The following is a 19,075-nucleotide window of genomic DNA, read 5'->3' as shown; positions in this document are numbered from 1 at the left end:
CCCTTCCTTGCTTTTGAATTTATTGCACGTTAATGTAGCATGAACGGAATGAAAAATGGCGGGAGGGGGGGGGGTGTTCCTTGGCACTTAACGGAACTTAGCAGGGTTCCCTGGGACCAGCATGCTTGAGAACCCCTGGCTTAGAACTATGACAAAGATGTCTCTTTCAGCTAACTTTTTTGTTTATTTGATTCTTGGTTCACCAGCAGAAAATCGGTACTGTATAATTAATTTTTTGGCTCCTGTATTGACGATGTAAAATATTCGCAGCGTATTTGCAGTGCTTTTCATCATAGCCAGGGTTAACGAGTAATGTAAAAGATGTAAGCATAGGATAGGGAGCATCTTTACTAGTATCTGCTTGAGGCAGGTCATTATTGGTTTGTTGTCAAAGCATGCAATTTTTAGGGAACTACAGAAGCCATCCCCTGTGCATCCCAAAATAGTTGTAATCATGTTAGTGTTAGCATCCTTTGTTAATGTTATATATATATATATATATAAACTATGGGGACTCCCATGCTTTTTCTTGTGGTGCGAGAATGTGGGAGTATCACTGCTGTTTGAGTTATGTCGCCGAGTTAGGTCGCTAACTTTTGTGTTGCTCAGTTCCGTGCTGCTGAGTTTAACGTTGTTAAGTGTATAATGTCGCGAAACATGCAACACTACGAACAGACCATATTGTGACATTTCCATCATTACCATTTTTTCTCGCGTTTTTTTTCTTCTGTTTTTTTTTATATATATATATATATGTATATACATCCATACAGACAAAAACAGAATAAGCATTATCTTCATGCCTGTGGGCAAGGAGCGGGTTTGCCTGGTGAGCTTTTCCTTGATAAACTTTTCTCAGCGAGCCATTAGATTGTAGGTGTCATTTCATTTCTATGAGGGTGTAGTTAAAAATGATTTTGTACCCCGTAGACTTGGCTTTACTTTATCTCGTATGTAAAGGTTATTTCAGCTCTATGCTCAGATAAACACTACCTGTACTAGAACATCAGTGGTGATGTTGCCCAATAATAGTATGGCAGTTGGTTACTGCTTCTTGCACTCTTCTAACTGCCCTAACATTCATCTTTCTGAGTTTGGGATGTTGTCGGCTTCGCTACACTATAATTGAGAGCACGCCTTTATTTATTTCATATTTAAAAATCATGCAGTGAGCATTTTGGCTTAATGGTGCTGGATTGCTTCAATGCAAAAAACTTATCAGGAGACTAGTGTAATGCATTAGTATCGATAACAAGTATGCGCTACTTGAGGGAAGCTTGAATTCTCTTTGTTGAAGTGCATAAAGTTATGAGTGTTTTGATTTTTAACAGCGGTGCTGTTTTACAAGCCGTAAGTTCACTGTTTCAGGAAAAAATACCAACAAAATGGCGAATGCTCATGAGCGCGTGCCCTGCGGTGACCGCCGAGCGTCCCCGACACGCGCAGTTGCTTAAAAAAAAAAAAAACTAGCAAAAACCCAGAGGAGTGACAAAATACCCAGCGCTCGTGAGCGCATGCCTCACGGCGGGGTCCGTGGAGTCCCCGGCTAGCACAGTGGCTTTAGCAAAAAAAAAAAAAAAAAAAAAAAAAAAACTTTAGTGTTGTAAAGTGCTACCGGGCATGTAAAAATAACTCCACCGCTAATGTTAAAGATGAAAGGACATTCTGCTTGGGAGAGGTCACCGCGGCCGCCGCATTCTGTAGAAGCCATATCGATAATTGCAGACATGGCTGCGAGTGCGCCAATCCTTCCCGGGACGACTTGCAGATCCCGCCACTGCTGCCTCGAGTCGATAACGAAGAGCTAGTGGAAGTCTACAATGCTGAGGATGACTTTGCATCCGCCACTTACTGCGAAGAAGACGACGACCTTTTCGATGCATATGACGGCGATTACTAGCACCGCAAATATCCAAATAAACAACGCTACCGAAACTTAACTATGTGTCTGGCACCGCTCACCTACAACAGCTTCGCCATTTTAGTCTTGCCCGAGTGCAAGCTTCCCTGAATTTTTTATCTTCACTTAATTTTTGTATTCAACAGGGTAACATATTTTTGCAAGTATTTTTGTGAAGATCGAAAGTACAGCCTCTCTTGTGTTGGATCCTTCTCGTTGCAGTGTCACTGGTGGTGAGCTTTTTGAAGATATTGTTGCCAGGGAATACTACAGCGAAGCAGATGCAAGGCAAGTCAATGTGTGGAAGCAGTCCGTTTTGCTTGTGTAGTCTTTCTTCAGTTTTTTTTCTCCAGTTTATTTACATAAGTGCCCTGCCAACACCTCTGTTATTACACTGACGTAATTTGCTATGCATGTTATTGTCAAAGTTTTTCCTGCCATTTTTTTTTTAAATGCGACCTTGCACTTAAAGCAAGCGTCACTCAACCTCTGAATTGTTGGGACTTGCGAATGGAAATGTTAACAAAGTGTGGGGGGTAAGCCGGGCTCGTCCTTGGTGAGCCAGAAGTGCAATTGATTGCTGGGGAAGAAATTATAACTCGAGGCAAAAATGAATGCCGGAAGAGCAGGGCATAAAGCGAATTTCCTTTTTTTTTTTTATTTGAATAGGGGTTGTAGTAAGTGAATGTGCAAACATAATGTGGCTGATGTGTATTCGCTAGTCTTTCACGGCTGGTACAAACTTCATTATGGTACGGATTCGAAAAAATTTTCTAACTAATGGCATACAATGGGTTACATTTACGGTGTCACAAATGCATTCTCTGGACTACAGAACACTGCTCAGTGTACTAAATTTTACCATGGTTGACTGTTCAGGCAGCTTTTAAGCTGCACCAAGTTTTATATTACCACAGATAGTTAGCAGTTGCAGCTTTAAAACGAGTGGTGACACAGCTTCTTTTGCAACCATTTGTGTGGCTGCAAGTGCTTTGGGAAAATGGCTGTGGAACAGGCTGGAGCGTGAATTTCTTTAAATGAATTACATGTTTGACTGCAAGGAGAAAACAAGTCCTGTGAAGTTTAATATCTCGCCCATTAGCTCACCACTACGACACAACCCCAGTCATTTCAATCGAGCATCGCATGAGCACAGTACTGTCCCTTCATGCACTAAGGATGAACAGTCCGAGAATTCTTTTCATCTGATCGCCTTCAACAAAGCTGTGACCTTGAAGCAGTGATGGTGGGCTTTGCAGCAGAAATAGCAGAACTTTACATATTGGGCAAACCATGGTATGTTCACATCTGGGCAGTAGCATTTACATGATGGTACAAGGTTTTTGCCCTGTAATTTTGACTCGTGAGAGGGCATGAGAGTGCTTGCGGGAGCGCTTGTGGGAGCGTTCATGAGAGCGCTTGTGGTGTGTATTTCTGTCCGTCCTACGTAAAAATGTGCACTATTCCTTCCTTTGTATCGTGAGAGGGATCTTTGGTAGCGAAGAATTAAAAAAAAGTGGTTAAGCCCGCACTTACCTTTCAAAACAAATTGTGTTGGTGTGGCTAATCTGATCAAACGAATACACCTGTGTGCTCTTTTTGTGCCCTTCCAGAATGTTTGCTTTGTTTTAAGGTAACGACAACACGGAAAGGGTTCAAGTGGGAGTAATAATTGGTTATGCATTTTTTTTTGCCTTTATGTTGTTTAGCTTAATATTGATCATGAAAATTTCAGGTGATAAGGACATTTTTTCCTACCTCAAGCATCAAGATTTTGCTTTGCCTGTTGCTAATTTTGGGCTTTTTGGGCTTGCAGTTGCAAGATTAGCTACCTGCTGATTTAATAATTGCGCTGTTTGTTTCGTGGTGTTGTTTCTGTGCACTGCTGAATTAAATTAAATTTAGTCAGAGAAGGGAAGCTGGTTATGTGACCTTTTTTTTAAATCTTGTCACTTTCACGTCGCCTTACTAGACTTGAGTATTTTTCTCATTGTAGGTTGTGATCAGCTTGTTTATCAGTATGTAAGGAGAGTAGGGTAAACTAAAAGGGAACAAAAATGCATATAATTATTTTCCTTTCGTACTGTAGCAGTGTCCTGGCTTTCAGCTCGCATGCTTCTGGCTCCTCTTTCTAGAGTTTTGTTAGTGTAGTTGGCGCAGAGTAAATCAAAGGTACAAAGAACAAAAGGTTAACAAAGGGATGGCCCTTGCACCAGTCACTGGGTTGATGCCAACACTTCCAGCATGTACTGTATTTTCGTGCGTATAACCTGCCCCTGCATAAAACTAGCATCCCCCCCCCCCCCCCTCCCAATTCAGTCCACAATTAAAAAAAAATTATCCCCACCCATTGCCCGCACGTTTTGTACAGGTAAGGCTGCACCAAAGCTACTAAAGCAACATGGCACATTTGTTGACGCAAAAAACTTACCTATATTTTGCATAGTTAATGCATTTTCTGCATGGCCTAAGCCACAATCACTCATTGTCACTGCTCTCGCTGGAGCAATTGTTGGGCCGCAGTCGTCACTGTCATACACAATGTCATCTTCAGTTCCGTTCGTGCTGTTTCTAATGCAGCATTTCCTAAAGCTCTTGTGAACCATCTCATCTAGAATCGCCTTCCGTGCCTTGACGATTCACTTACAAAACAGCGTAACATCAGGCCTACAGACGCAGCCTGTGGCATTAAGTCATAGAGACCTGGAGCCATCCATTCAGTGTAAAGATGTTTGACGTGTGTATAAATGCAGAATACAATTATACCTCAAAAAGGTAAAAGTTGGAAACATTTTACATGAAATTAAGCATCTAAGTATAGACCAGTGGCAGCGAAAGCTGCAGTCTCATTTCAAACAAAATTATCATACCTGTCATCATCATAATATGGAACGATGTGGTGGTTTTTTTTTTAGTATTGGAACTCGCACAGTATACTCTTGAGTGGCACTTGTCTTTTGAGGGAAGCTGACTTGCCCAGTATTTTTTCTCAGGTTGTTACATTGTTGACCTGTGTGAAAAATGAGCGCTATCGCTACTGCTGCTGTAGGGGCCTCACGGCACAACGCGCATTGTCGTGAAGCTGCACTGAAGGAAATTCCTCATATATAACCCACACTTCTACTTTACCCCTGAAATTTACACATTTTTGGTGCGAGTGATGCGCACAAAAATATGGTATGTTTGAGTTGGCATTGGTTGTCTATGTGCAAGCATGCCTGCATTTATTTATGGGTCAGTAGTTATTCGACCTCTTGCTGATTTGAGGATGTGCAAAAGTTGCGTTACTACCAGTTAGCTGAGCTGCTTAAGCTGAACATAACAGCCTTTACTAGGTTTTTATCCTACAAGACACTACATATTTTATAGTCACTTTTCAGCATGTTGATAGGTTCTACAAACTGTGATAGTTTTAATCATTTAATTCAGCAGCTAAGAGCAAATTGTTTTTTTCTTTTACACATTTATTTAGATTTACTTCAAGCAGTTATTTACCATATTTACATGATCCTAACACGCACCTTTTTTATGAATATGGGCGTTCAAAAATACCTGTGCGTTACAATCGGACGCAAAATTCAAAAACCTCAAAACCGAAACTGCCAACTCGACAGCGAAACAAAGCTGCTCAATGAATGACGGATGCTTCGTTTAAATGCAAAGTAATCATCTTGGCAGAAGTGGAAGGGAACCGAGCGGCGTCCCAGAGCCCCATGTTCACGATTGGCGAAAACAAAGGGACCACATTTTAAATATGGGAAGCTTCAAGGGAAGGGCTTTAGGGGCCCACAGTGGGTGCCAATTTATGTTTCATTAAATGTGTTGCACAATTTGGAGGCGTCAGTTAATGGTATTACTTTGTGTGCACGGTAGAACCGGTGCCAAGTTATTTTTGTGGTTTCTGGGTGTTGAATTCTACTGCGCATTAAAATTGAGGGCATGTTAGAATTGTGCGAATACGATATTCACACAGTGTTTTTGCTACTCGTGGTCGTGATGAGTGATACTCGATCTTTTAATTTTTTTCCAGTCACTGCATTCAACAAATTCTGGAAAGCGTTAACCACTGTCACCAGAACAACGTGGTTCATAGAGATCTTAAGGTGTGTATATGCTGTGCTTGGGTTTGATCTGTTTCTGAGCGTGTGCGTGTGCTGTTTTTTAATTGGGCTTGTTACTGTGTAGTGCAGTGCAGCGAGTGTTATGAAATTCGCCGCTGAAATTCATAACATTATATTTGTCGAAAAAAAGAACCGCATAAACTGTTTTCTGCGTCTTCTTTTCTGTTTGATATCACAGCTGAAGCTTTAAGTAGCAATTGCAAAAAGAAGGCATTGTGTAAATTGTGTACATTGTGTACATTGTGTTAAATACATTCACAAATTGTTTGCTTTTCGATCGTGTCAATATCTATGAAACACAGGGAAAAGGTTACTAGAAGTTTATATTCACTGGGACCAGAAGATTATATAAATTAGAAGTTCATATTCTGTAAGGTATAAACTTCAGTGTGGGCTTGCATTGGTGTGGTGCAGTGCCAAGAGTAATTACTACATACAGCTCGCAGCAGCGGTAGTTGTATAATACTGGCAGAAACTTTGGAAAGCATGAAAACCTGTATTGCCACCTTGTGCATTTTCCCGCACTGAGGTGTGGGACATCGCAAATAATGAATTGGGAATTGCGAAATAGGTGCAGCATGTTTATACATTTTCCTGAAAGTAGAGGCACTTGCTCTTCAGAGTTAATGATTCACTGCTTTACATCGGGAAAGTATAAGAGGGAAGCTGGAGAGAGAAACGTCAGCTTCAATTACTGATTTATAACCAAATAGAGGACCATTTGTAGAAGCAGAAATTACCAAGAACGCCGTGATTTTTCGGTTGAAATAAAGTTATTTCGCATTTAGTGTCCCTTCATCCCTTTCACTGCGGCTCCAGAGTTAATTTGGGAAACCACACACTCACACTCCCTGCGACGCCCGAGCATACTCGTGTTGGCTCTTTATCAAGTACCCTGCCACTCCCGAGGCAACTCATGTAAAAGAAATGTTCCGGATGTGTCCCGACATCTGTTGAAAAGCTACTAGATGCATAAATTTGGTGGGGCAAATTTTAGACAACAGATGGAGCCTGTGTTTTTTTCATTTGCGTCGCTGCAGCTTATCTCAGCAGCCCGGCCACGTTAGCCTTGGTGAGCCACATGTGACCAAAGCAGCAAAAGAAGGCTCATTATCTACTGGTTAACTCCGAGTGGCCACTTTGAGTGGTGCATTCTTTGAAAAATATCTAACTAAAAATTGTTTTTCAAACACCTGGACATCCTAATCAGTGGGTAATTATTTTTGTAAATATTAGGCGTTAAATTTTTGTATTCCTCTACAACAATTTGTTTGGATAAGGTAATCCTGACTGAAGTGTTTAATGCCTGCAGAGAATCATAGTGCATTATGAGCCTCAAAATTCCACCTAACAAACTTAGAAAAAAAAAATAATAAACTCCGAACAGGGAGTGAGGACCACCTACAAAATAAACTCGGCAGTGTAAGGGTTAAGCATTTCGGTGGTAACTTGATTTCCTTGGGATTTTCTTTGGTATGAACAAAATGGTATGGTTTAAACAAAATGGTATGGTTAAACAAAATGGTTATGGTATAAACAAAATTTGTCACCATTCATTCTGTCAATTACCCTTTATGATCCTACAAAAGGGAAAAAGACTTTCAAGTGAGAGCACACAGTTTAATAGTGCTATCCGGGCATAAATAAGGCTTTTTTGATTTTTGTCTTGACAGCATGATTGTTTAGAGTACGTAGAGAGGTTTACGTAACATCAGATTATCCTCACTGCACACCCAGCAAAACTACGTTTGTACCGCAGTGTGGTTGTTGCAGTGCTGTAGTGGGTGCACTAGGAATAACCTGTTTGGAGTATAAGTTTTGCCGAGCTGTGTCCCAATAAAAATGTAAATGCCAATGAGGAAGGGAAAGAAGGCTACCAATGACAATGGGTTGGCATAGGTTGTGCATAACAGAGCTGAGTAGGTCAATTAGTGGACAAGGATGGAAAATGAAATTTGAAAGGGCATGTATCCATTCCAATCTTGTATTGTGTCTTCATCCACAAGCTCAGCTGACAAACACATCATAGTGTCACATTTCGAACAGTTTTTTTTTTTTTTTTTTCTATCTTGGGACAGCTGGCAGAGATGCGCATCTCTCAACTTAAGGACTCCGTTAACATTTCTATGAGACTGACTACTTCATGACCCACAGTCTTAAAAACCATTGTGCACCAATAAGAACAGCTGTACAAATATATATAAATTTTCACGACGGTTTGCTTTTTTTTGGGGGACACGTAACTTCTGCAGAGAAATAAAAAAATAAAACTCTTGCTTGCTTGACAGCTAGCGCCATCTAGTGAGAACTGAATGAACCAAAGGGCGTTTCTTGTGTATCTTTTATTTCAGTAAAGAAGGAAGATATTTCTAAAAGAAGCAAAGTAGGCCGCTGGGAACATTTCTATGAAATTGTAAAAACTTTTGTATCGGTACACAATGATTTTTCAGCTTGGGGGTCATGAATTAGTTGCAAGCTGTTGCTGGAGAGCAAGCAGTGTTGATGCGAGCTCTTGCTGTGTTTCACTGGAGTATTACTCCTGCAGCCTGAAAACCTGTTGTTGGCCAGTAAAGCCAAAGGCGCTGCTGTCAAATTGGCAGATTTCGGATTGGCAATTGAAGTTCAAGGAGAACAGCAAGCCTGGTATGGTAAGTGCGTGACATTTCTTTTCTGCCAAGGTTTCACAAAAGCTGCCACTTGTTCTCTTTGTGCGATAACTACCACAGTAGTCAGCCTTCAGCTATCTAAGTGAAAAGGGAAAAAAGAAAACAGCTGGAAGGCATTTGAATCATTCCCAATGATGTTGTGCATTGCTGAAAGCACTGCAGAGATGGGAAATTTCATGAATGCAAAGGAGCATTATTGCAGACAAGGGTTGCAGAATAGATTTTGGAAAGGCTGCAGGCATGAATGTGAATTTAAAAAATTTTAAAAATCGCACCTTTTGGCCCTCAATTAGTGACTCAGTCAGAATTCTCATGCTGAGGCTATGCAGGTGAAATTTATGACTGCAGTGCCGTCATAGTCATTACTAAACACGTGCACTCTTGAATGGCTATCTCTTTCATATATAAATTCAGCATTGTTTTGAGTGAGCGTAAGGAAATTTGCAGTGGTTCTAGTTTAATCTTTGTGGAAAAACATACTTTTACAGCTGTATTCCCGAACCCCGTGTTGCCGCCGAAATGGCTGCGGAAGTAGCGCCGTCAGGTAATTCGTTTTAAATGAGTGATGATGAAATATCTTTAGTAATGCAGTAATAAATAATATAAAGCCTTACACAGTTTTAAAGTCACCTTTGCGGCCAAATTTGGTGTTCTTTATTTTCAGATACTAGTGTAAAAAAAACAGTAACATACTGCTCTCAGAAAAGCCTGTGTGTTTGAAAATGTGTCAACGTTTCCCAAAGCTACATTTCCCAAGCGTTTTTACATTTTTTGTGGGAACTGCAAAAATGCGCAAGACTGTGATTCTTTTGTTGTTTTAGGTGTGTAGCACGTTCATATTGCTTTCTGGTGGCAAGAAATTTCAGTTCAGCATTTTCCCGAGACCGTAGTTGTTACATTGATGTCCATGTACAGTCATGGATGAATGAAATGCTGGCACAAAAATATTGCCTGTGTAGCGTTGGGGCGTTAAACCCCACAAACAACATGTTAAAATGGTCCTTCGTTAGGAAAAGGCATTCAGGAGTGGCTGTCTTCAGACTCAGTTTACTGGTACAGTTCAGAAACTTGCCTTTTCTTCATGACACTTGCAGGACGTTGATTTGATACCTGCTTTTCGTTTAAAAACTTTGGATATCCATTGCTCCCTTTTCTTTTCTTTTTTTTTTCTTTGCTGCAATGCGAACCGTATAAGTAGCAATGAGCTGCTATAAATGACTTTTCGACATGCACTCACAGATATATGCACGCCTAACTTTGACGTGGGGGGTAGGGGGGTGGAGGGTGGGGACTGGGGACTTCGCCCCGCTCTGGGTACTGATAGCTGCGTTCCACTTTTGTTACGAGTGAACGCTCAGGATAGAAAGTGAATAGGTTGCTAGAGGGAAAAACAGCGAGGGTAGTAAAGCGTCAGAATAAAATGAGCCTCAGTAAAAACTGCCATTCTGATGCACCTGATGAGTGACACGCTTCGTGTTCTTCTTTGCTTCCTCTTTATGTGTAATTTTGCTCTTGAAATTATTTGCCCTTTATGCCGCTACCTTAATTAATAACATTTTGCTCAAACACACTGAGTACAGCTTGAGTCACTAAAGTCGCAACACTTTTTTTTTTTTTGCACTCTGGCTGAGTAGCCCTTGCACCATTAACCAGCGCAATTTTTGCAAATAATTTCATGCACATCCAGGCAATTGTTTGGGTCTAATCGTGCAATAAGGGGTGGGTGGAGGGGGATATTGTGGTTGCACATTGTTGCCCGTACCTTTTTAATATTTTTTGCACTTTTTTGTATGCACACTCTATGAATATGAATTTCAGAGAAGAATGTTTAGTCTGTCACAAAGTGTACCCACTGAGGAGGATCGAAAAAGGGGATACCCATTCCGTATTTCAGGAGGGCGGCCACAAACAGCATGATTTATGGTGGTTTTGCCGGATACCCAGTTATTCCGCCCTTCCTTCTCTAATAAAAAAGTGCAGATGGGGGGCTTTAAAAATAAAATGCCGACTAACATGGCAGAAAGCAAGCATGCCTTTAGCACAAACTTAGGGATGTGCACAAAGAAGGCTTGTCTACATTGGCAAATGCAGGAATTTTGTTGATTTCTTGTCTCTATTACGATTACTGTTAAGGACACTAGCCTCAACCTTCTGAACTTTTCAACATGGCTATTGACTGGCTTATCAGCACCTGCCACCAGATGGAACAACATGCTCCCTTAAACATGGAAACTAAGCACGGTGCTTCCACTGTGTTTTGCCTTGGCTACTGGCTGGTAGTGTCCCCCATGTGCCGATGGAGGGTGGGGGGGGGGGGGGGGGGTGCCTCATTTGCACTCTACTGCTGATGCCCATGGTTATGCTTACTGCGCTTATATTGTAAGGATAAATGGAAAATGATGCGGAATTGCAGAAATAAATTGTAAGACATGGCAGGTACTGTATTTATTTGAATCTAGGCCGGCCCCGATTCTAAGCCGACCCCTGAAAGTCCTAAGCCACGGAAAAAAAAAAAAAAAACTTTGCCTCGATTGTAGGCCGAACAGAAAGGAAAGGTCAGCGTTCACAAAAAGAAAACACATTTATTGAACATGAAGATGCGGTGCTCATTCTGTATCATCATCGCTGCTAGCCTCTGAATGCCATCCTCATTGCGGCGCTTGCAAATATCCTCTCCCGTTGCGTCCTCCAACGACGGACATTTTTTTCATCCACGCCGAAGTCCCGCCCGGCTTGAACGTTCGACGACAACTCCGCGGCTAAAACAACTTTTCTTTTGAAAGCGGCACTATAATGGCACCGCTTGTTTGGTGCCATTGCGCTGTCAAAACCAAACGCCACACCGCACGCAAACAACTTTTCTTTAAAAAGCGGCACTATAAAGGCACTGCTTGTTTGGTGCCATTGCGCTGTCAAAACCAAACGCCACACCGCACGCAGGCCACTATCCGCACAGTTCAAAATGGCGACATCGCCCCCAGCTATGGCCCCTTAAGTGGCTACTGGCTCGTCTAGTAATGGCTACAATACTTTCTTTTCTGGGTAGCACTAGCTGCGCGCCACTTCCCTCAATTTGACTTTAAAATTGGCGCGTGTTTCAAAATCCTCGAATCCAAGCCGACCCTGGAGTATGATATATCAGTATTTCAAAAAACCTATCGGCTTAGATTCAAATAAATACGGTATTCAATAGCCCACACTGAGAAGTTCAGAACTTTGGGAATAGATGGGAATAGCAGGTGATTTATTCTCTTGGAATCACTGAAAACCGCCATGACAGTGCCCACCGTGTCTGCGCATACGTCCGAACCTCACAGTAAAAGATCACAGCCCCTGGCGTCTGGCGTCTGTGCCATTACCACCCAATTCTTAGCCGTGGCATCAACAGATATGAATAATAGCAGTGACATTGTGTGGCAATGCTCTACTTGCCCTAGAGAACTCTGCATCACCACCGGAGAATGGAGCCGTGGTTGCGTTTAAAAGCGGCACGACGTACAAAGTGCCTACGCTGCAGCGCAGTTGCCTGCGAGTATGCATATAGACACTGATGCGCCCGCACCTTGCCCACGACAGAGTCATTCAGTAAAAAAGCCAAATAATGCTTCTGAAGAAATCGTGATATTCACGCTACCACCATTCACATATGGCGGCAGCATAGCGTCGTAGCAGTGAGTGCATTGTTAGCTGGGAGACTAGCGACATCTATCGATGAGTGGCCAAACGTCCAGAGCAGAAGTGTTAGCCCAGAGCTGAGCAATGTGTGGCTGATACCAAAACACGGCAGCTGGTGATAAGCTGCTGGCAGCTGGCAATCACTTCACTCGTGTCTTGCGTGCGACAGGTAGGCTGCAGGATCTGTGCGAAACGGCAGGTAACGTCGAGGTAATGTTTTTGAGCTCGGTGGGGTGGCCTTATGCGTGCACTGCCATGCTGGAGCCTGCATGTCCTCGTTGCTGAGGCAACACACATGGTTACCAGCATGGACACCATACCAGTGAATACAACCTATACTTGTACAGGGTTCACACAGGCCCTTGAAAACCTTGAAAACCCTTGAATTTAGAAGTGTCATTTTCAAGGCCTTGAAAGTCCTGGAATTTTTTAGCGGTCCTTGAAAACCCTTTATTTTCATGGCGATAATCAGTGGCTCTGTCTTTTCCCAAGAATTTAAAGTGTTTGCCTTGGGTTTTAAAAAAGTGCAGAATAACCTAAAAAAAAAACATTGTAACAATCAAGTTTCAGTGTATTGTGTAAACTTACACCAAACATTTGGAACAGAAACTTCTTAATCTAATCCATGTCGTGATCCAATCCAACGGAATCCGGCTTCTGTTCTCCATTTTGCATCTTCCTTCATATATACTATGGTGGCTAGCCACTGTAAGCATAGCTTGTGTACACTTGCTCGTTCATATGATCCTTTCACCTTTTATTTTACGTGGCAAATGGTAGATGTAGGCATAGTTGAAGTCCGTCATGCCTGGGATGTGCACCTTTGAACAGTCGTGGCTGAGCAAAGAGCCATACAAAGACTGAGTTTCGCCAGACCCAACGAAAGCAAATTGCGTGAAATGCAAACCATGTGGGAAAATGTTTGATATTTTGTCAGTGGGAGAGTCGCCGCTAAAAAGCCACAACAACATGGATACAGAAGGTAGTAGCTCCTTAATAGCACCTGGTGCTGTGCATGAGTGTCCGATCCATCCATGTGGTCACAGCAGAGTCATTGTGTGCAAGGCGCATGAATTGGAGACAGATTCAGAGATTTCATGGATGTCAAAGGTTCTCCTACTTAAGTAAGAGCTACTTAAGCTCCTACTTAAGTTTGTAAGTGTTTAAAAATGCCCTCCGCAATAAATTGTTCCCAGATAGCAAAGTGGCGAAGGCCTTCTGTTGTGGAGAGAAACAGTGCAAGCATGTCGTGCTCTTGGGCCATTTTTTCTTTCATTTTTTTTTTCATCTGTGCAACAGGAAATAAAAAAATGCTACTGTTACTTCGTCCTGTTTGCTGGGTCTGCAAATGGTTACTTACATCAGAGCAAATAGATATTCCAAAATCCGAAATGTCTGAGAAAGAGCAGCTTGCAGGAGCAAGGCAGTTGAAAGGACGCATTGTCGAAAAGGAGATTGACAACATGAGAGACTAAAAGCAAAGCTTGCAGCAAAAGTTGCTCATTTAATATTTTCAGCTGATACCTTTGCCTAAAAAGCAAAAGACGCAGGCAACATTACATACATTTTAAAATCAAACAGCTGGAGAAAACCAATTAGAAGAAAAAAAATACCTTTAGACATCAACCAATATATAAAAAATAAAGCTGGGGGAGCTTTCACGAACTCAATAGTGCTTATCTAAATGTTGTGCACTAATGTTAGGTATTGCACAATAAAAAAGTTTTGCATTCTGCTGAAAATGTTATAAATAATCCCCAGATGAGGCCTTGAAAATGTATTTTCTGGTCCTTGAAAGTCCTTGAAAACCCTTGAATTTTTGTTTTTGGAGCTTGTACGAATCCTGTTGTAGCTTTTGCAATGAATGGAATGATGTGAAAAACAAATTCAAAGCTTTCAGTTTGTCAAGTAGTTTAGTGTGGAGCCTTTTCTTGTGTGGTCCCCTGGCTTTCCTGTCATTGCAAATGGTACACTAGCTGTTGTAAAATTGCATAGGAGCTAAGCTTGGGTTCAGTATGCAGGTCGTCACCTGCATGGACTTCTCTTCTGTTCCTATGGTTGTGCCTTAGATTGATTGGCATGTAGTGTCCTAAGGAAGTTTTTATTTTACTTATTGCAGTATGCTTGTTGCTATGCTCAAGTAAAAGGGCAGTGCAAAGATAAGCTCTTGCCTACTTCCACTTCCAGGTTTTGCCGGCACACCAGGTTATCTATCACCAGAAGTGTTGAAGAAGGATCCCTATGGCAAACCCGTGGACATATGGGCATGTGGTAAGCTACTCCCTTGCAACTCTTTGTGAAATCTCAAATCTGAGCTCCATGGTTCTCCACAAAGCTACTTCAGAACATTCTCCATGGTTGGATAACAAGTTATTTCAACATTCTGCTGAACTTGTTGGAGGTAAACGGCTCAAGTAAAGCTTCATTTAATCAATACAGCTGAAACTTACTTTCCAACCACTTCTCACATAGCTGTCGTGAAACATTTGGGTCAGTCAGCCATACTTTAAAGCAGAATTTCTCTAGCTCTCCAAAGGCGACCATCTGTACAGTTCAGTTCTTAAAACCACATTTTTCTACCTTAGGAGCGTACTGGGCACAGAAAATTTTTCTTGCAGCCACAGTGAATTTCTTCCTGAAGTATTGGGTTTCTGTGGTATGTAGGTACTGTGCTTGTTGTGTTTTTGAGATGCGACGCACATTAGGCATTAGATAAAAAAAGAAGTACAGTTAAAGCTGGATGTAACGAACCTCTATGTAACGAATTCTTGGATTTAATGAAGTCTTTCAACTCCCCATTGCCAGCCGCATTGAAGCCCATGTGTTTGCGACCTCTATGTAACGAAGGCGTTGCAATAGTTAATCTTGATGTAACGATTTCACTACACTGATGGGTAATTGTTGTTTGCACTCTTTCTGAAAAATCACCTGGAGAAGTGCACCGCACCACAAACTACAGTGCGTTTCCACGTGTGAGTGTGGTGTCGGTTAGGTGCCAGGCCTGCCTGTCGGCGTGTAGTCTCTTGTCTCGACTGCACTGCTATCTGTGGTTTCGGTTCGTTGGTGATAAGTTCTGCTGCCAAAAAACAAAAATTTGTCTTTTCAAGACAGGCTTGCAATTTTAAATGCCGTCTCTTCCGGCGAGAAAGAACGTCGCCACCCGGTGCAGTATTCCATCTAGCTCTCTCTGAATAGTTTTAAGTGCAAAAAAAGAGCTTCAAGTTCGCTAAAAGGCGTTCTTTAGCATAAGTTTGGTCTTTGAAATGCGTTAAGGCACCGAAAAGTGTCAAAAGGCAAAAGTGATACCTAAGTTATGTTTGTGAAAGCGAGGGTAAGTGACCTTGCTTCTTTGAAGTGCCGTGAAGTGACTAAAGTTTACGGGAAAGCAGCAGGCCCAAATCACGCAGTTTTCACTGTGAAATAAATCCTTGAAGGGGGAGTTCACCGTCACTGATGTCTAGAATTTTGGTTTCATTTCTGCTTCACTCTCGCGAGCCTTAACTCGAAACCTGCATGTAATGAAAAATTGGGAATCTTTGTCAGCTTCATCATATCCAGTTTTAACTGTAAGTTTATTGCTTTAAAGGCATTGAATAACATTACAATGAGTCAATTTTAACAGCTAGCTGCTTGCAACAGAATCAATAAAATTCATCTATAATGCAAACAAATCCTTTCATTGCTGCGGAGCAACATCTTTGCTGTACTGTAGGAGGGCTCTAATTTTCATGTATTTTCATCGGCAAGACTGAGTGTGTACGCTTAGTGGTGTGTATTCTTGGCATACCCCTGGTCACTCGAAGGGAGTATGCGGGGCTACCGAATACAATTGCAGTTAGTGCTCCAAGGTGGGAGTAGTGGCTGCATGACTGTGTTATGGGGCTTGCTCGGCATGTGCGAGGCCACATAGTTTCGGTTTTGCCCATGGCAGGGACCGAAACTATTACGTTTGCTGCTGTGCCCAAAGACACGGGTTCGATTCCCGGCCGTGGCGGCAGCTTTTCTGATGGAGGCGAAAAGCGAAAACACCCGTGGGTTCGAGATTTCGGTGCGTGTTAAAGATCCCCAGGTGACCAAAATTAATCCGGAGCCCTCCACTATGGCGCGCCTCATTGCCTGTGTAGCGTCGGCGCGCTAATCTTCATGATCAATCAAATCAGTCAATTAAAACTTTTATGTTTACATATAGCGCTCCGCACAGGAGGGTAGTGCCATTTGAGGGGGTGCAAGGAACTCGTTCATCCGCCTCTGCCCTTTATGATCCATTTCATGCAACCTACTTCCTTTGCTATGATGTGGCGCTCAGCCTGCATACCTTTTCTGCCTCCACCAGCAGTTCAGAGTGCAGTTTTTGTTCAGTGTGACTGATAAACAAACAAAAGGCTGCAATTTTCTCAATTGGCACACTATATGCATTAACAACTTGCTTGGTCAGTTAATGCACGTTTACCTAAATTTTTTACTTCCTCATTATTGTTGAAGCTGATGCGATTATTGAATGCCATCAATTTACACTTTCTCATAATCTGTTTACACTTTCTCACAAATAATTTACACTTTCTCACAAAAAAGAAATAATTCGCCCCTACGTCTAACGACAACGATGGGTGAACGCGAAGCTTTCTCGTGATGGATTCTTTGGTTGTCGTATAAGTAGCTTCGATCATGTCAAAATGGAGGAAGCGGATAGATGCTGTCTTCATAACACAAGGGACCCAGGTTCCATAACACAAGGGACCCAGGTTCCCTTGTGTTCCCTTGGCCACCGCAAGCATTTTTTTCTTCATTATCATCTGCACCTGTTGTTCTGTATAAAGCTTTTATTCATTCATTCATTCATTCTCCCATGATCATTGATCATCATTGTCAGAGAAAGTTGGCTTTCCTGCGGGGAGTTTTCGTGTTACAGATGCATCAGTGAAAACGCTAAAGCTTCGCTCTAACAGTACTAAAAGTGCCCAAGAAGCTGCTAGTGCCAGCCGGCTTTGTTAAAACAGTATTAGGTTTAAAAGATTGATAGTTAACGCTGGATATTGCCAGTAACTCATAATAGCCAAGCCCCATAAACACTCCCCCAAAAATTCTAGGACACCTAAGCACTCCTCATGATGTAGTGAATGCGAACGAACATGCCGGTATTGTGTGCACTGCCATGTTTCACAGCTGCTGCTGATATACATTTAAGAATTCATCGCTGAATACACCACACCAGTGAAATTTGTAAAATAATTAAGTGTCGCAGGAAAGGCAATGTGTTCATTCCATGCACGGTAATATATGGCGCCTATACTGGCAGCTGTTTAGTGGTGCGCATGTGTCCTCATGGTATCACCATCATCATTCCTTTCTCCTTTCGACATTTTCTTCCCCTTTTGGTTACTATGACTCTATGACTGAAAGGCTTGGCCAGTCATCCTTGCCAGGCCAGCATGCCGTAAAATACCGAGCAAGCGCCCCCCTCAAAGTGCAGATAGTTCAGGGAATTTGGGGGGGGGGGAACTGCCCCATAATTCAAAATGGCGGTGTGTAAATGTTCACCAACCTTACCTCCGTCCCCCTGAAAAAGAAAAAAAATAATGCAGTTCATTCAGGAGAAACATTTTTAGTAAAGATGCAGTCTATGAAGCCCCTCTTGGCACAACCAGTGTTAGCAATTCATACGGTGTTCCCGTCAACCGCGTTGTTGGTCCTTTTAGCCAGAGAATCCATTCTTGCCTCTTGCCATCATCTGGTAATTTTTGAGATGTTGAAAAAGGTGTACTCATGATGTGTTCGGAGTTCGTTTACGGTGGAGCAAAAAGGCCTAGGTACATCTCTAAAATTGGATTCTGGTTTAGCCAAGAGCGCAGTCAAGTGTTCCTTAACGGTTTCAGTTTCATTGGTTTGGGCCATCAACGGTGGTTGGGGTAGGGGGGGCGCTTGTTCGGTAATCCGTAAAAACTCAAAATACTCAGGTAATGAGAGGGGGACGCTTGCACGGGTGGGGGTGCTTGATCGGTATATTACTGTATATGGTATTGGCAGGAATGCACTTTACTGCTCACCAAATTGCTACTTGTGGCATTGTCATGCTCAAATCTCCCCTGTAGTAATTGAGTATGTGCCTCTAACAGACTTTTAGATGTCAAAGGCCACAACCCTTTCGCTAGGTTCACCTTTATTCGGCTTGAATCTATCGCATTCTGGAAGACCCTGGTTTGAATCCCACGCAGGGCAAGATTTACTTTTGTTTTCAGCTTAATTAGTTACATGGTTTTTAGAAGCTTCCCCGAAGAATGTAGCATCATTTCGAGGATTCTTTGACCTGCTTTTTTTCCTTTGGGCATCGGCTATTTTGTGTGCCATGGTTTCCAGATGTTCGTCCAACACTTTTAACTAATGTGCTCGGATTAAAATGGAATGCACCTAATCATAGTATATATTTAACAGATTAAGCATAAGCAAAATATACCGTACATTTCCACTCGTATTTGATGTAGCCTGTGGTGGGGAATGCCAACTAGGTTTTTTTTTTATTTGTTTGCAGAGCTGATTGAGTACGTGTGCAGTAGTATGTGTGCAAGCAGATGACAGTGCAGGTGCTTTTGAGCTGCAATAGTAGCTAGAGTGCTACACTCGTGTTTAAGGGCTAGGTGTTAAGAGAACTCTGCTTTCTGCAGTGGCCCCTCATTGTTGGACAGGATTTGATTGAATGATCAGTTGGCGCTGTAATC

The 19,075-nt window shown here is 42.2% G+C and overlaps 1 protein-coding gene across 1 annotated transcript in view; it reads left to right on the top strand.

The window, feature by feature from the left end:
• Positions 1-19,075, top strand: part of Camkii (Calcium/calmodulin-dependent protein kinase II) — a gene marked incomplete in the record, with an annotated part of 218,706 nt that overhangs the window by 151,490 nt on the left and 48,141 nt on the right. The window contains 4 exon segments of the mRNA XM_077686096.1: positions 2,123-2,188; positions 5,931-6,003; positions 8,567-8,669; positions 14,550-14,633. Coding sequence (XP_077542222.1) covers positions 2,123-2,188; positions 5,931-6,003; positions 8,567-8,669; positions 14,550-14,633 — 326 coding nt within the window.

This window comes from Haemaphysalis longicornis, unplaced genomic scaffold (assembly GCF_048455015.1).
Source record: "Haemaphysalis longicornis isolate Haplotype H1 unplaced genomic scaffold, Haemaphysalis longicornis Haplotype H1 scaffold_1, whole genome shotgun sequence".
Taxonomy (NCBI): domain Eukaryota; kingdom Metazoa; phylum Arthropoda; class Arachnida; order Ixodida; family Ixodidae; genus Haemaphysalis; species Haemaphysalis longicornis.
Note: the sequence above shows the minus strand (reverse complement) of the source record. Positions and strands in the feature narration are given on the sequence as shown.